Here is a 17,998-nt window from a genome sequence, read left to right as displayed (position 1 = left end):
ATAAATCGTAGCCGTTACTTTGATATAGTCTGTCCACTGAGAGATTCAGTTGCGACGAAATGAATCAAATCTGTAAACGCGAATTAAACAATTTTCTACGTTCGCGTAAATTTAACGAGTGTGATGGAAAAATGCATACATATGAAAAAGATTTTGCAACACTTGAGTCTCTAATTTCGTCCCGAATTGCGACGAGTCGTGATTAATACAAAAATCAACATAGATTAACATCAAGAATCGAGAAAGTAATCGATTTATAACAAAATCAAAGCAAAACCCGAAGTGTTCAGCGGTTAAAAAGCGGATGGATAAAAAATAGATATCGGTTGTATCTTAGAGATATTATATTTGTATTATTTTTTAAAAGATTTATTTCAAAATTAATATTAAATATTTTAATTTATTTTATTTAAGTACATTTTTTCTAGTATAAGAACTTAGTTGCACAACTCTATATTTTTAATTTGACAAATTAAATAGCGCATATTTAACAAGATTTTTTCATTTAGCACAGTTAAGTCACGGAACTATAACTATAACTGTACTAAGTCACGGAACTATAACTATAACTGTATTAAGGAAAGAAACAATGAGAAAATCAAAACGTGTTTATGAAACATATATTAAGGAAAGCGAAAAGGGATATATAGAAAGGGATTTGATTTTTATTTAAATTTTCTAAATAAATCTGAAATAAGATGGAATAATATGATTGAAATGTAGAATGTATGAAAATTAAATTCCTTTCAATTTTGTTTTATTTTACAGAGCAAGTTTTATAAGATTGACAAAGCTACTTTTATAAAAAAAATTTCTTAAATGTTTACAACGATTTCTTTGAGAGTTTCTTTTACAATTTAATGACAATTGAAGACTATCAAGCAAATCATTTAGTAGGAAGAACTGTTATTGTTATGTGTCGTAAAATCTTTTTCTATGTATGCACATTCATCGTATGACTTTGAAAAAGTATCATAGTCCAGTAATCGTAACTAAACATTGTATTTTTGCGAATGATGAGAACGTTGAGCGACTATAATGATTAGACAGTAACCGAGAACAAGTTGATTGCTCGTACATACACTACTGTAATCATTCCCGTTAAACTCGAGTGCTTCTTGTTCCATTTAATAGTTAGCAGTAGCGGGAAGAGGGGAAAGAAGGGAAAACCCCTGTATGCCAAATGACATGACACACTCGGATCGACAAAGTCGAGGGCACAAGTGGTCTCGATCCGAATCTATTCGGAATATTAGATACGTCCGAGAGGCGAGACTGTTATTTTATTTTAACTTTTAACGCGTAAAAAACCATAAACTTATAATTGACATAAGATGGGGCTGCTGTATTTTTACACGGACTTTGTACAAATATAACAGGAATTCGCGTGGGGAATCACGCGATGTGTACATACCTGTATACCAATAAATGCTAGATGAAATGTGATGAAATATGAAGAAGCTGCGACCGTACGCGAGCACACACGTGTATAACACGTGTTGCAGAACGAGAAAGCACATTTAGCAATTAGTATACAAGCATTTTAACAATAAAAAGTAAGCGTATCTAAAGATGCGAGGAGCAGTCTATCACTACATCAGTCTATTATTATATATAGAATGTACATATCAATAAATAAAAAATTGAATAAGATATGTATCCGTATATAAATCGAATGTGTTTTTAAGCGCTAAATGGACTTTCCGAATTTTCAGTTTTTCGTCTTCGCTATCGCACGGTCGTAAGCTTCAATTTCTCATTAGCGTTCTTATATCTTTTATGAAAACAGCTGTTCCAATAAATGAATTTTGGAATTCTTTATGAAAAATTAAATATCGCTTAACTAAAAAAATTAAAAATATAAATTTATTTTTTGCATATTAATTTATTATTATAAATATCTTTATTTTTTTTCACTAAAATGTATTGTATATCTCTGTGATAAATCACATGCAACGCTCTTTGCAAAAGAATTCTTTTTTTATTAATCAATTAATATGAATTTGTATCATTAATTATTCGTGCATCCTCTGATGTCTATATTAACTTCTTTTTTCACAGTCGTATCATTTTTGCTTCTGTCATCTTCCCGCGTTTTCAACCAATTGCTATTTTCATCGTGCTCACAAATTTCAGATTGTCGTTTCAACATATTCGTAGCATGAGAAATTCTATTATTTTTTATGGTCTCTCTTCGATACTTATAATGTAATTATGTTTTGTAATTATAATTTTTATATAATATTTTCTCTGGCATTTTATATATTATATTTGACATTATTTAAAACATTATAAGTTTACATACATATACATTTTGTAATTCGAAATCAGAAATATTCTAACATAATGTAAAAGCAAGCTTACTTCTTGCAAGACATTCATTATCATATTTTCGTTGCTTTGTGGCATCTTTTTCTCGTTCTTTAATCAAATATCGTACAATATATTTATGTATTTTTCATACAAATATATTTAATACATAAAACAAATTATTTTTATTTCTATAATTTTAACATACGTGCAAGAAACGATTCAAATAATATTTAAATTTATCATGTCGCTAATTGTTAAACTATTGAAATTCTTGCTATTTCTTTTAGAAATTCTGCAATGGCGTATTGCTTCCTTGATACAAATATAGCCGGTTCCTTTGCCCACTTATTTTTTTGTTCTTCCTGATATAATTCATTAGATATTTTTTCCCATTCTCTTTTTTTATTATACGTTATCCAGCAGTTTTTTAGTCATTTTATTTATTGCCATTTCTTTCATCTTGCAAAACTCGGTCTATCATGAAAAATAAGCATCATTAAAATTTGTATCACATAAGTTTATAGTATCGACTATATTTTACTTATAGAAGAGGATTCTACCCTCTATCGAGCAGTTTCTCTTGTTGAGGAGTTCAACAAGAGAGTTCTTCATTCTCCGCGATTGTAAGCAATATTCTCTCGTCCTCATCCTTCAATGCTTTTTTATATTTCTTTTTTTACGCATCCTTAGTTGCTAATAAAACAGTCATCTCTTCTCTCTAAAAGATCATATCGTTATCTTTCTTTCTTTTTATTCTCGCATCTTCCTCCTGAATTTTTCGCATCGTCTGTTCTATCATCTTACAATCCTCTTTTTCTGCTCTTTTTCTTTATTTCTTTTCTCTTGAATTCGTTGATGATTGTCCATTAATTGTCTTTGTAGATCAGCGCGCAAATTACGCTTTTTTTCTCTTGTTTGGCTTGTTGCAATTTTTCTTGCGTTTCCTCTTGATGCAAGAGTTTCGTTAATTCTGCCTCGCTTCCAAATTAACTTTTTTCTCTATCAGACGTGATTGAGATTCTTTTATAACACAATTCCGTAGCGATCGAGTAAAGGATTTTACTCGATTCAATTTTAGCGCACGTTTTATTTCTTCATCTGCAATTTACAAAAGAATTGCGCGTCCAAGGATCGATGTCAAGTATCCTTAGGAATTCGCCCTACTCGCGCGCATCTGCCTCGGAAAGTTTATGTATTTGCATAAATTGTTCCTTGTTGCGCGCGATTATCTTGTTTGACGATTCTATTCCTTGATGTCGCAAAAAATATATATATCTACTCGTTTGAAGAAAATAAGCTAGACAGTCTAATTCTTTTTATTAATCAAAAATATAAGTGGAATCAAAATTAATCAGCTTATATTGAAAATATAAAATAATTTTAAGAGGCCGAAATGTAAGCAACAAAATCGCTTGAACAATATGTTTGGCAATTACATATATTTATTCAAATTTTTCTATAATTATGTAGTGCTTCAGTAATGTGTACATTTTAATAATGAAAGCGAAATTTAATTGATAAATAGATAATATAAGATTAATAGAATAAACATATAGGAAAATAATGTAGTCAAGAGATTCAATATAGAAACCAACAATAATTTATCAAAGAGCGAAATTAACATTTTATAAAATCTTTTGTGATATTTTACCGTTTTCTTCTCTTAAAAGTCGAAATTGTTGTATAAAGTTTCTTTCGTTAATCTTTTATTATTTTTCATTAAAAATATTTCAATATTTACATTATTAAATGTATTATTTAAATGTTTATTTTATCACCTATTTTAATCTCTTAAAAAATTTGTTTTATAACGATGAATTTTAATTCCATTTGCTTACATTTTCTAAATTACAAGGCTGAAAATGAAAACTTGTTTCAAAAACCAAAAAAATTACAATTACTACAAACTGCATCGTGTAAAAAAGCATATATTTTCTATATAAAAAATAATACATTTACGTTAAAAAAGTAATTTTAGATTCATCGTCTGAAAAGTATTCCGGCCACGCGACTCTCTCTATCCAGGGGATGTAATAGTAGACTCGAGTGTACACGCCAGGTATGTTGCTGCCGCACGATCGTCCAAAGCTAGTAATTCCGATTATGTTGTACATGCAATCATGATCCTTGTTAAAGATAACGAGTGGTCCTCCGCTGTCACCCTTAATAATTATAAACAAAAATTCATTCGATTAACTTCAATTTTTGCTTAACTTAGTTATCACAAAAATAATATAATTTTTATGAATAAACTCACGCAACTAAAATTAAAAATAATAAATTAATTAAACTTTGACTAATTCTTTGCCTATAATTATAAATAAAATTAGAAAATAATTCAATCACGAAATGGTTCATTTAATTAATAGTTATAGAAACGACTGTAAAGGAAATAAAAAAGAGAATAAAGGAAAGGGAATAAGAGTTTCTTTAATTAAAATGAAGCTCTCATTAGGAAGAAGAAAGTTTTCAATATGAAGGAAAATATGTTACTTGGCAAGTATCTCTTCCTACTTCTCCCGCACATATTTGCCACTTGTCGACTATGCCCAATGGAAGTTTAGTATTGGAGCTGTCTTCCCAAAAACTCGCATTGCAAGTTGCGTGATCGACCAGTTTGAGCGTTACTTTCAATAAATTGTCTGAGCGTGTGTCGCCAACTGCAGAATATATTACGATCTATTAACTTACATATACATATATATATGTATACAATTATAAAATTTATAATTATAATTTTTTTAAAGATCTTACGCCAATCAACTAAACCCCATCCACTAGCAACGGCCTTATTATCCGTGCCAATATCAGGCAAATCAACCGGAAGGCATGCTGGTCTCACCCAGGCATTATAGGTAGCTTCTTTTTCCAATCGTAGTATAGCTATATCATTGTACACCGTACGGGTTTTGTATTCAGGATGCTTTATTCTTTCTGCAATTCTAATATCTTGCGGCATCGCGTCGTCATTCGTTTGTACAAGATTCAGATCACCAACTCGCACCCATGTCGCATTTCCCCTTTTTAAGCAAATAAAAATTAAAGTATACGTTCACAAAATAATAATAAAAAAGGTATATTTCATCTTAAATCGTTCACATGATTTAAAAAAAACAGTAATATTTTCATTCAAACTGATCGAATGATTATCAATAAAAAAAGATTGCGAATCATAGGTGTTACGATGAGAGAGAGAGAGAGAGAAAGAGAAAGCGAAAGCTGTCTTTTATTTTACTAAAATACTAAAAGTATCTTCGATCACTTTTTCTTCGTTAATTTTCTGAAAGTAAATAAAAACGGATTTTTTTACCAGTAATTATTCCAAGCGCATTGTGCCACTGTTAAGACAATCTTAGCGGAAATCAAACTGCCACCACATGACCATGAGATAGCCCGACTTTTTGGGTCGGTGAAACCAATAGCTGCCATATGCGGAAATTCTCTCGGATCGGCTTTGATGCCGCCGACAATCAGCTTGCGCGCGTTTAAGGCGCAACGCGATCCATTGACGGGTCTTGAATCAAGGGCCGGTCTAAATACCAAGCCATAGACAGCTTCCGCGGCTTCCGCACATTCTGAGAAACAGAGATTATGTCTACTTGAAAGGATGTTCAGTTTCAAGCTGAAGCTACATTTTCAACTGCGTCGCTTCTTTCGTTCTCTTAACAAATCATCAGCTTCTTATTTTGTCTCTTTTCTAGACATTTAAATTAATATATTATATTTCAATTTATTATAGAAATATGTATTTATACAACTTGTCATCAATGCAATTTTTTAAATATTAAGCTATCAATAATGAATATTCTTAAAATTTTTGATGTAAATTTACGGAAAACATTGATTTAGTATATGTGATTTAGCATTTTATGAAGTGTTGAAAGTACAACTGCGATAAGACAATGTCAGATTTGAAAAATGCTACGAGATTATTCAGCATTTCTAATGAGAATCTATTAAAATTGGAAAAATAATTGAGAAGGAAATCCCACTTACTTGCTCGCGCTAACGAACCTCTACTGCTATCCACCTTCAAAGGTCGCATCACTTCCGTGTGAGTTATTTCGATAGTTTGTGATATTGGACAACAAACTATCGGATCAATACCTGAATAGCCGCAAATACTTTCCGGCAATTTGTCAGCCAACAATTGCTGGTAAACGATTGAACAGTTTCGCACATGCTTGCATATACCTTGTTCGCTTGTATTATCGACATTGCATCCTTCTGAAAATTATAAGATGTACGCACATGTGCATATATGAAATATTATAAATTTTTATTAAAAATATGGATTCATATATATAAAAAAGTTTTTATTTAAAGATACTTCTCGATGTAAGCGCAATAAAATTTAAAATTAAAAAATTTCACGGTTATTTGTTGTATAGTAAAGCATTGGAAAAGATAGATAAGTTGGAATATAAATGTGAAATTTTCGTTTGCTCTTTTTAAATCGTATTGTGTTATTATTTAAACTATATTTTACAAATGCGTTTATATAATGGTCTGATAAAAATATGCAGTTATATCATTGCATATTTAAGATCATTTAGAAAAGTTACTAACTCAAATGTCAACAGTTATATATTGCCCTCTTTATCTCAGTTCAGAACAATCTGACGATTATCACAAGCAGTTGAAGAAAATTGTTGTTAATAAGAAGTACATACACAAAATTGTGTTTATGAATCGAAGAAACCTTACACCTATTATAGTATATATACATATTACAGGCCTATTATCTTTGTCAACAAGAATTGTAAGGTCAATTTATCTAGTATCTTCACAATTGAAACATTTAATATTCTTTCATTTATTTGAAAAAAAGATTGTCAACAAATAACAGCTAAAATTATATTTACAATAAGCGTAAAATGTTTTTCTTTATGCCTATATGTTACTTTAAGAAATATGCAAATTTAAACATATTACGCGTATACATTTGAATAAATATAATTTTCTCAAATAAATGAAAGAATATATTATGATAATGTATATGTATACTATAATAGATTTAAGGTTTTTTCCGATGATAGAAATATTTCTACGCTTGTTTTGCGATCGCTAAATTATTGTACCGTTAATTCGCATGACAGGATATATTATATTAAAAATAATAAAATGTAAAAATAAAAATTGATGCTTGAGACGTTATTGTTAGGTAATTTTTTATTTTTCTATTTGAATAAATAAAAAATGAATACTTACAATCAAATAAACAAGTAATTATATCAATGATAATTGTTGTTGTGAATGTATGATCATATAATCGCTTCATATGATTACAAAATTACATGCTAATAGTGGAATTTTTTCGGGATAAATCTTCTCATTCTTGCAAAAATGCATTTGACACGTTCGTTTCAAACAGAAATTTGGATTTTTAGCGAAAAGAACTAATACTCACCTCCGATATTTTTTCCATATGTCGGAAACAGGATCGATACTAATATCAACAATAATAACGGCGAAACGGCCAGTATGCTCTGTGACATTCTTGATAACCTTCATTACATGGTCTCCTCGTCTCGCGTACTGGTGTGATGCAAAATATATCTCATTTAACTCGTCTTTCGCTGGTTTCCGAGTTTCCTCATAATCCCCACCATGTTATTTTATAGTCCCCACCATGGTTTCTTCCATGGTTTCATAATATAGCGAGGTCAAATTTTTGTCATAGACTTTGCAATAAGCTAGTTAGCTGAGCGTGAGTGAGATGCGATTCTTTGCGAGATGATGTGATTTTTTCAAAGAAGGAATCTCGCTTCGTGCTTTCAACAACATGCGTTCAAAAGAATGCGGGGAACAATTAATTATGCGGGGCAATTATTCACGTGTCGTAATTAATTTGATAACGAGAATCAAAATTGATGTGATTTTCCGATAATTTCACTTTTTAAAATATATCTTACTTATTGCTATTAGCAATTAAGTATTATCAAGTAATTAGCAAGTATTATCAAGTATTATTAAGTATTATCAAGTATTATCAAGCAATTAAGTATTATCAAGTATTTATCAAGTATTATGATACAAACAAATTATTTTTGAAATTTGAATTTGACCGAATTACATCGACTTTGAATATTTTGGATATCTTGATATTGAATGAATTTTAATATATATATATATATATATATATATATATATATATATATATATAGTTATATATATATAATAGTATAAAAAAGTGTGCAAATGTAGATAATCTATGTTTAAGTAATAATAATAAGCATGTTTCTGAATTAATCAAATGACGCAAAAATACTAAGTACTGTATATATTAAAATATAAAAATGTTAATTTTTCTATAAAATGGACTCTGAAATAAAAGTCAGTCTATTATTATATATAGAATGTACATATCAATAAATGAAAAATTGAATAAGATCTATAAATAAATATCTATAAATAAATATCTATAAATATACATCTATAAATAAATAAATATATATCTATAAATAAATCGAATGTGTATTTTTAAGCGCTAAATGGACTTTCCGAATTTTCAGTTTTTCGCCTTCACTATCGCACGTTTGTTAAACTTCAATTTTTATTAGCATTCTTGTATCATTTTTTAAAACAGTTGCTCCAATAAATAAATTTTAGAATTCTTTATGAAAAATTAAATATTGTATAACTAAAAAATTAAAAATATAAATTTAGTTTTTACATATTAATTTATTATTATAAATATCTTTATTTTTCTCCATTAAAATATATATACTCTGTGATAAATCATGCAATGCTCTTTGTCAAAAAATTCTCTTTTTATTAATCAATTAATGAATTTGTATCATTAATCACTCGTACATCTTCTGTCCATATTAACTTCTTTTTTCGCAGCCGTATTATTTTTGCTTCTGTCACCTTCCCTCGTTTTTAACCGATTGCTATTTTCATCGTGCGCACAAATTTCAGATTGTCGTTTCAATATATTTGTAGCATGAGACATTCTATTATTTTTTATGGTTTCTCTTAACTCTCTTCCATATTGAATTTCTATAATGTAATTATGTTTTATAATTATAATTTTTATATAATATTTTCTCTGGCATTTTATTTGACATTATTTATATTTGACATTATTTAAATTTAAAACATTATAAGTTTACATACATTTACATTTCATAATTCGAAATCATAGAAATATTATAACATAATATGAAAGCAAGCTTACTTCTTGCACGACATTCATTATCGTGTTTTCTTTGCTTTTCGACATTTTTTTCTTGTTCTTTGATCAAATATCGTGTAAATGCGGCATCGATCGCTTCATCTTCCGCTTTGCGTTCAGCGATAGCTTTCTGTCGCCTGGCCTTCAAACGATTTTATATTTTTCATACAAATATATTTAATACATCAACACAAATTATTTTTATTTCTATAATTTTGGCATTCGTGGAAGAAATGATTCAAATATTATTTAAATTTATCATGTCGCTAATTGTTAAACTATTGAAATTCTTGCCATTTCTTTTAGAAATTCTGCAATGGCATATTGCTTCCTTGATGCAAATATAGCCGGTTCCTTTGCCCATTTATTTTTCTGTTCTTCTTGATATAATTCATTAGATATTTTTTCCCATTGTCTTTTTTTACGTACGTTGTCCAGCAGTTTTTTAGTCATTTTATCTATCGCCGTTTCTCTCATTTCGCGAAACTCGGTCTATCATGAAAAACAAGCATTAATTTTTATCACATAAGTTTATAGTATATAGACTATATTTTATATATCCTTATAGAAGAGGATTCTACCTTCATATCGAGCAGTTTCTTTTGTTGAGCTTCCTTCTCCGCGATTGTACGAGATATCCTCTCGTCCTCATCCTTCAATGCTTTTTTATATTTCTTTTCCCACGCATCCTTAGCTGCTAAAAAAGCAATCATCTCTTCTCTCTGAAGAATCATATCGTTATCTTTCTTTCTTTTTATTCTTGCATCTTCCTCCTGAATTTTTCGCATCGTCTGTTCTATCATCTTGCGATCCTGCTCTTTTTCTTTATTTCTTTTCTCTTGAATTCGTTGATGATTGTCCATTAATTGTCTTTGTAGATCAACGCGCAAATTACGCTTTTTTTTCTCTTGTTCGGCTTGTTGCAATTTTACTTGCTGCGTTTCCTCTTGATGCAAGAGTTTCGTTAATTTTGCCTGTCTTGCTTCCAAATTAACTTTTTTCTCTATCAGACGTAATCGAGCTTCTTTTATAACACAATCCGGTAGCGATCGAGTGAAGGATTTCACTCGACTCAATTTTAGCGCGCGTTTTATTTCTTCATCTGCAATTTATAAAATAATTGATTTTATTTAATATTGAAAGAACTGAAAAAGATGAAAGAATATAAAAAAGAAAACGAAACAATTACAACTTTTTATAAATAAATAATTTTGATATGTGATAAATTCTAAATATAATATATATAGTTCATAAGTTTTTACTTTTACGCAGCGATAATTCAGCAGCCAGTCTATGAGTCACTTCAATTTCTTTTTGTTTTAGATCAATAAGTTTTTGAGCATGTAATAATTTTTCCTTCTTGCAGATTTCTCGTTGTTTAACCTGTAAATGACATCGAGCTATTTTGGCATCGCTCCGCTTTAACATTGCAGCCCGTCTCATTTCCAACTGTATTTCTTTTTCATACTTTTTCTTTTTATCATCTTCATGTCTATCTTGATGTCTACCAAGTATCATCCTCTGCGAGTTTTCACCATTTTTAAATTATATGAAACTTAACATTTTCCTATTTATTATTTTACGATAATCAACCAATTTCAATCAATTTGAAGTTAATGGTTTTGCTTTTATTTAAAAATACAAATCGTTATCATTGTTGCATTTATAAATTATATAATAATTATTCATTTAGAATTAAGATTGATGCTAATATTCGAGAAATTTTTTAATATTTCAGAGATTTTTGGAATTGCATTTTTTTGGAATTTTAATTGTATATCTACATTTTATATATCCTCCTAAAATATATTTTGTCCTTTTTTTCTATTTTTTAGATATGTAAAAATAAATAAATAAATAAATATATATATATATATATATATATATATATATATATTATATAAGATATACATATAAGATAATTTATATTATTTTATTATTTTAAGATATTTATATTATTATATATTATATATTTTATGTGTATTAGATGCATACATAAAATATCTCAATAATAGAATAATTTACAGTTTTATATATCTTATTAAAATATATTTATAATAATAAATCTATATACATATTCTTGTTTACATATTCATAATCTATAGGTGTAGTACACACGCATCAAATCGAGATTTTACCAGTAATATCAACAAATAAATTTAGCTATATATAATAATTCCATATTTAATTTTATAAAGAGAGAGATTTGAAAAAGTATACAAAAATATAAAAATTTCTTAAATATACAAAAAATTTTATTATTTACTTTAATGTTATCAAGCATTTTAAATAGTGGCATCTTAAATGTAATAATTTTTTATTGGTTTTTATTGATTTTATTGTTTGGTATTTCCGCCATTTTTTTTCTAAAAATTTTTTGACCAATCAGGAACAAGTCGCCCGTGTCTCACATTCCCTTTACAGGGTCTCTCATTCATGTAAAGCCAGATCTACATTGGTCGTATTGTAACGTCGCAAGTCGTAAGTCGTAGGCAAATTGACCAATCATAGTCAATTATTTCAAAAATAATCAATCATGATTGGCCAATTTGCCTACGACTTACGACTTGCGACGTTACGATATGACCAATGTAGATCCGGCTTAATATCCAAACTCGAGACCTCGAGATTGTACGTGCGGTTGTGACCGGCGGTAAACGCCAAGCGGCGGATTTTATTTTCGGTTATTAATAAACTGTCATCACGTCTTTCCAATTTGCATCTTTTGGGTAAGTGTACTTACTTATAAGTATAGGAAAAATAGCGATCTAAAAAACTTTCTTATGCTGTAAATGCTCCGATTTTTAAGTGCGAAAACATGCATTGATTAGGTTAAATTATCCAGAAGCATCATATTGATTTTTGTATATTATACCATTTACGTGAATATCTTAAATATTATCTCAAAATTGAATGGGAAAATGTTCAACATTTGTCAAATATATGTATGTAAATTATATTTTATGAAATATTGTTATTATTGCTAGAGTATAATATATAACCTCTATCTTTATTATTATCTACGAATGTATTTGCATGGGTGTGTCAGTTTTGCATAATTTTTTTGTTAATCACATAGGTCCTTAGTCTTAGAATAATATGCTAATAACATTAAAATATTGCAGATTTTAAAACAATAATTATTTGGAGTTATGAATAATCTGTTATAAATTATCGAACATCAAAATTTTGACAAATCTTAGAAATAAGTAGATAACTCATTTTTATTTACATTCAAAAGAAATATATTTTAATAAAATTTTAACTGAGACATATGTATATAAAATATCAAATATCATAAAAAGATAATAATTTATCTCATATTTCTTTGAATAAAAGAACACGACAATATAATGTCAACATATGTTATTTATATAAATTGAGATAATTTTATTACATTATTATATTATTTATTCTTGCAGAAATAACATGGTACGAGGTCGTGGGGGAATGATCAGAGGTGGTCGAGGAGGTATGGGTCGTGGAATGGGTTTTCCACGAAAACAATTCCTTCCACGTCATCCATTTGATTACACGCTGTGCGAGGCTGCTTTTCCACGTGTTAAACCCGCGCCAGATGAATCGGATTTTCAAACGGCTCTTTTGAAAAAGAATTCTGACATGTGTCCTACACCAAAGGAGCAAACTTCTATTTTAAACCTTGTAACTAAATTGCAGAGTGTTCTTGATAATTTGATTGTTGCGCCAGGAACCTTTGAAGCTTGCGTAAGTACATGTTTAATTATACAAAAATTAAAGTTATTCAGATTTATATTTAATACTTAATTTCATTATATATTATATATGCAATAATTATTTTTGTTTTCACTATAGCAATTAGAGGAAGTAAGACAAGTTGGCAGTTTTAAGAAAGGCACAATGATAAAAGGTCACAATGTTGCTGACATTGTAGTTATCTTGAAAACTCTACCGACGAAAACAGCAGTAGAAGCTCTCGGGAACAAAGTCAATAATGATCTGAAAGCTGTAAATCCGAAAGAAATGTTCAAAGTTATGCAGACGGAACGAGGATTCGATATTGGTAATACCGAAGCCACTGTGCGTGTATTAATAACCACTTTGCATCAAAATCTACGCAAACTGGAATCTGATCAACATTTAGATGTCAAAATTTGTCAAGGTAATTGTCTCACTTTTTTTTGGACAGTAATTATAAGTAATTTATGTCAAATCTTAATAACTGATTTATTTATTAGAGAATAATTTTTATTTTATTTTTTTTTTATTTTTTATTTATAGGCCATCTTGCTGCTATTAGACATTCACGTTGGTTTGAGGAGAATGCTCATCATTCTAGCATTAAAGTTTTAATACGCTTACTTCGTGATCTCAGAAACAGATTTGAAGGTTTTGAGCCATTATCCCCATGGATGTTAGACTTGTTGGCACACAATGCCATAATGAACAATCCCAGCAGACAGGCATTACCAATTAATCAGGCATACAAAAGGGTATTGCAATTGCTTGCTTCCGGACTCTTTCTCCCAGGATCAGCAGGTATTTTAATTTATTTGTTTACACAAATCATAAAAAAATTTATAATAAGAAATATACCTATCTCAAATTTGAAAAATTTTCTATATATAACGAAAAATATTTGAGTAAATTTTCTATAAATAACGAAAAATATTTGAGTCATTTTTCGAAAAATATTCTTAAGAAAGTATTTATTTTATCGTCATGTTCGAAACTTTTTATTTATTCTTAGTTTTTATGTGAAAAAATTGCAGATTATTATTTCACAGTTATACAAAAAATTTATTATTTCATAGTTACACAAAATTTACTTGTTTGCCTTGAATTTAAAGATCTGTGATTAAATTGTTATGAATTATGACGTCATGAGCAAGGATAATTTGTATAATTACTTCAACGCAAGTTTTCTACGTCAGATATCATTTGCGAGAATCATTCATGTCATAGTTCCTAGAACAATCGATGTAGATATTCCCTCAATTGCAACATGTTGCAATGATTACAACAACTTTCTTCAGGTATTTCCGATCCGTGCGAGGGTGGTAACATACGCGTGCATACCGCGATGACGCTCGAACAACAAGATCTCGTATGCCTCACTGCTCAGACATTACTGCGTGTATTAGCTCATGGTGGTTACAGACCATTGTTGGAAGGCTCTAACAAGCTCGCGGTAGAGATGAGTGTATGGGCGGCTGGGGTAGTGGCGAGTCCGTTGGAGAAAGCATACGAGCCTCCCACGGAACAGGAACAGCAGGAAGACATGGATGAAAGCAATGAGGAAATGATTACTGAAAGCATTTAAATTTTTTGGGTATACACTTTTCGTACAGTGAACTGTTTTCTTCTTTTTGAAATAAAATAATACTTTCTTATTGTCGTTTCTTATAAAACTGTATTTAACATTCGAAGATACATTTCGATAAGTTTCGTTGATGATCTTAAGATGATATTCTGTTCATATTTATGGGAACGATTCGAGAATGCGTGATTCGTCGTAAATAAAATAAAGATTAAATTAATGTGTAATCTACAAAAAAATTCGATTATATAACTCTACTTTCTAAGAATTTTTTTTACATAATAAATAGCACCTTCTATACTCTCACTCACAATTGTATAAGTGGAAGAGATTTGATCTCTAAAGATTCGGCTTAAATAATCTTTATGATGTCAATTTTTCTTAAGGATATGCAAGTTAATGATTATGTGTGTCAACAATTTACTGCGTAAATATACCGAAGCTCCATCTCATTTAATTTATATTTCAAATATCTTGTATTCAACATACTGTTTATCAATATTACACAAATCAAGCTCCGAGCTTGTTCGATTTTCTGACGCAGTTTGCCTTTTTTGGCAGTGATTATACGTCTTTTAAACGTGATAAAAAATAACAGTCTGTACTTAGGATTCAATGCAGACATGGATCGTTTTCGGGGGTCCTGGCGACTCGCGCACAATTGGCGATACGAGAACTCGCGCCTGGCCGGATCGGTATCTTAAAGAGCTTGCCCTGCGGCATACACACGCAAACTTTGTACTGCTCGTGAATCCCAATGGGACTCTGCAAGAACATGGGAGCAACTGGAATATTCTCCACGTTGATGGAAACACCGTCCTTGGCATCCAACACGACGCTACCGTTTACACTTTTTAGAGAGACATCTAGATCGGCACTCCATATGATGTCCTTGCTCTCTATACGCACACCTTCCGCGCCGTGCATTGAGATCTGATTATCGGACTTTATTGCAAGACTCTCATTGACCGGTGAAGTGATCCGATAAGTCTCCGCAATCCTTACATCGATCGTCTCGACACCGTTCGGCAGGCCGAAGTTTGGAAAATCGGTGGTGAAGTAGGTCGCGCCGATTCGCGGATCTTTCACCTCGAATGACTCCACCTGTGTCATGATGGTGCCGTTCGCTAAGACACTTAGCTTTGAGCGTGGATGTGTCTCGTGAGTGGTTCGTCCATGGCCCTCTATGTCGACCTGCACTCCAGCTTCGTCGCCGGATACCTCCATCGGCTCGTCGCCGTAACTCTGGCAGATACCGGATTGCAGGGATATCTTTGAAGAAGAAAATGCGAAGAAATATTCATAATATTCATAATATTAATATATTTACGAAGAGAAGAGCAAAATATGCAACAGCATGAAGACTATACTCGTATATTTATTATTACTTTGTTTTTTATATTCTTATCTACATTTATCCAATATTTATCTCCACAACAGATACGAAAATATATATACCTTGTCCAAGTCGGTTTTTCCGTAAAATTTGACAAGATTTTCATCTGGAATTACTTCCATGGCCTCCATCCCCTGGCTAATTCGCAAAACAGCAATGACAGTGATATTCAGAAAAAGATTGCAGAGGCCGATTATCGCCAGTACTAGAGTCAATGTCCAAAGACAGTAACGTTTCTTCGTAGGTTTTTCGCTCGACGATGACATACCGTATGAAGAGCCGATTGTCCTGTTAATCAAATTGAAGATTAATTGTTTATATTGTGAAATTAATTTCTAGTCTAAAGATTGCACTAATAATTTTTACTAACTAATTACTCTTGAAATAATTCCAATTATCAATTTCTTGTTCAGTCCCTTTATGAATAATAGTAGTGTAACTTGATAAAGTAGCTTGATAAGTAAATTTAATAAGATGATATGATAATATGATGGGAGGAAAAGAACGAGCCTCGCATGTTAAGATTATAATTATTCATCAATTATTAGACATTGTACCAATTAAGACAATTCAATGTTTAATACATATTGTTTTTTATATTTACCGTGCATGTACGCTGCCGCAACTATTTTGACGAATAAGGCCTTTAATCAGAGGCCCGTCACTATTGGATAAATTATCGTCAGCCTTCGATATCGATGGTGAACCAGTATCATTTCCGCATACATCTAGAAGAGCCGACATTAGTTCTTCTGTGTCCGTTTACCTATCGAAACATCATCATATTATTATAACAGAATAACAAAAAAACGTAAACGTAAATATAAACAAACTAAGCACAAAATTGTTAAATTATTCATCTTAAATAGATCTATCTTCTAATTAAATAGAGTAGGCTATAATTAGATAGGTTTTTTATAACATAACATAAAACTTTAGATTTTCTCTCTTTAAAATATTATAAAAATATTATAAAAAGAATATTGATATCTACTTATAATACAATCTATATCCTCGTCGCTTCAACATTGCAATGATCCTAATTAAAGTCGTAAAATTAATATCAAAATTTTGTCAGCAAAAATATAATGATTTATTAATTTTGAGAGATCTTTCGTCCTTTTTTTGGAGGTTTTTCGATACACAAAACGATGAACTCGAGAAGTCGCGAGACGTGTGGTTGCTTCGTGACTTCCTTACCTTGACTGGGCAGTATCGCGAAAGACGGTCAACTCTTAAAATAAACGAAAATAGACGGCCGCGTTCTAACTATGTTCGCCGAATACGACGAACGAACTCTCGTCACCGATGATCAGAAACGATGGAAGTAGACGAGAATTCGTCGGCGCTTGCGCGTCCAAGGATCGATGTCGAGTATCCTCAGGAATTCGCCCTACTCGCGCGCATTCACCTCGGGGAGTTTATGTATTTGCATAAATTGCTTCTTGTTGCGCGCATCCCGCGTGCGATTGTCTTGCTTGACGATTCTATTTCTTGACATCGCGAAAAATATATATATCTACTCGTTTGAAGAAAAGAAGCTAGACTAATTCTTAATATGTAAATTTTAATATTGAAAGCCAAAATTTAATTAATAAACAGATAATATAAGAATAATAGAATAAACATAGGAAAATAATGTAATCAAGAGATTCAATATAAAAACCAATAATAATTTATCAAAGAGTGAAATTAACATTTTATAAAATCTTTCGTGATATTTTATCGTTTTCTTCTCAAAAGTTGAAATTGAACGTTGTATAAAGTTCTTTCGTTAATCTTTTATTATTTTTCATTAAAAATATTTCAA

The 17,998-nt window shown here is 30.3% G+C and overlaps 4 protein-coding genes across 8 annotated transcripts; 1 reads left to right on the top strand and 3 right to left on the bottom strand.

Moving 5' to 3' along the window:
* Window positions 1–4,253: 4,253 nt before the first annotated feature.
* On the bottom strand, window positions 4,254–7,915 carry LOC105248452 (serine protease snake-like). Its single transcript, XM_011253246.3, has 6 exons — window positions 7,724–7,915; window positions 6,310–6,540; window positions 5,624–5,888; window positions 5,068–5,333; window positions 4,807–4,973; window positions 4,254–4,475 (listed from the first exon to the last, which is right to left on the bottom strand). Exons 1-6 carry the CDS (start codon window positions 7,809–7,811, stop codon window positions 4,269–4,271), a joined length of 1,224 nt encoding a protein of 407 aa, XP_011251548.2. The 5' UTR covers window positions 7,812–7,915; the 3' UTR covers window positions 4,254–4,268.
* A 1,200-nt stretch (window positions 7,916–9,115) lies between these two features.
* Window positions 9,116–11,011, bottom strand: LOC105248476 (trichohyalin-like). The gene is made up of 5 exons (XM_011253285.1): window positions 10,756–11,011; window positions 10,075–10,595; window positions 9,923–9,985; window positions 9,497–9,635; window positions 9,116–9,318 (listed from the first exon to the last, which is right to left on the bottom strand). The coding sequence occupies exons 1-5, from the start codon at window positions 11,009–11,011 to the stop codon at window positions 9,116–9,118; spliced, it is 1,182 nt and encodes a 393-aa protein (XP_011251587.1).
* A 1,039-nt stretch (window positions 11,012–12,050) lies between these two features.
* Window positions 12,051–15,249, top strand: LOC105248453 (interleukin enhancer-binding factor 2). The gene is made up of 5 exons (XM_011253247.3): window positions 12,051–12,222; window positions 12,916–13,219; window positions 13,328–13,634; window positions 13,754–14,011; window positions 14,509–15,249. The coding sequence occupies exons 2-5, from the start codon at window positions 12,923–12,925 to the stop codon at window positions 14,793–14,795; spliced, it is 1,149 nt and encodes a 382-aa protein (XP_011251549.1). The 5' UTR covers window positions 12,051–12,222; window positions 12,916–12,922; the 3' UTR covers window positions 14,796–15,249.
* A 140-nt stretch (window positions 15,250–15,389) lies between these two features.
* On the bottom strand, window positions 15,390–17,535 carry LOC105248454. 5 transcript variants are annotated; one of them, XM_011253248.3, is made up of 4 exons: window positions 17,389–17,535; window positions 16,793–16,954; window positions 16,251–16,476; window positions 15,390–16,064 (listed from the first exon to the last, which is right to left on the bottom strand). In XM_011253248.3, the coding sequence occupies exons 2-4, from the start codon at window positions 16,930–16,932 to the stop codon at window positions 15,405–15,407; spliced, it is 1,026 nt and encodes a 341-aa protein (XP_011251550.2). In that variant the 5' UTR covers window positions 16,933–16,954; window positions 17,389–17,535; the 3' UTR covers window positions 15,390–15,404. The 5 variants fall into 5 exon arrangements, with proteins under 5 accessions (XP_011251550.2, XP_019882191.2, XP_011251551.2 ...); XM_020026632.2 differs by having other exon boundaries at window positions 16,793–16,916; window positions 17,389–17,534; XM_011253249.3 differs by lacking the exon at window positions 17,389–17,535 and adding an exon at window positions 17,183–17,378.
* Window positions 17,536–17,998: the final 463 nt, after the last annotated feature.

This window comes from Camponotus floridanus, unplaced genomic scaffold (genome assembly GCF_003227725.1).
Source record: "Camponotus floridanus strain SB8 unplaced genomic scaffold, Cflo_v7.5 scaffold1, whole genome shotgun sequence".
NCBI classification, from domain to species: Eukaryota; Metazoa; Arthropoda; class Insecta; order Hymenoptera; family Formicidae; genus Camponotus; species Camponotus floridanus.
This window is presented reverse-complemented; position numbering and strand designations above follow the sequence as displayed.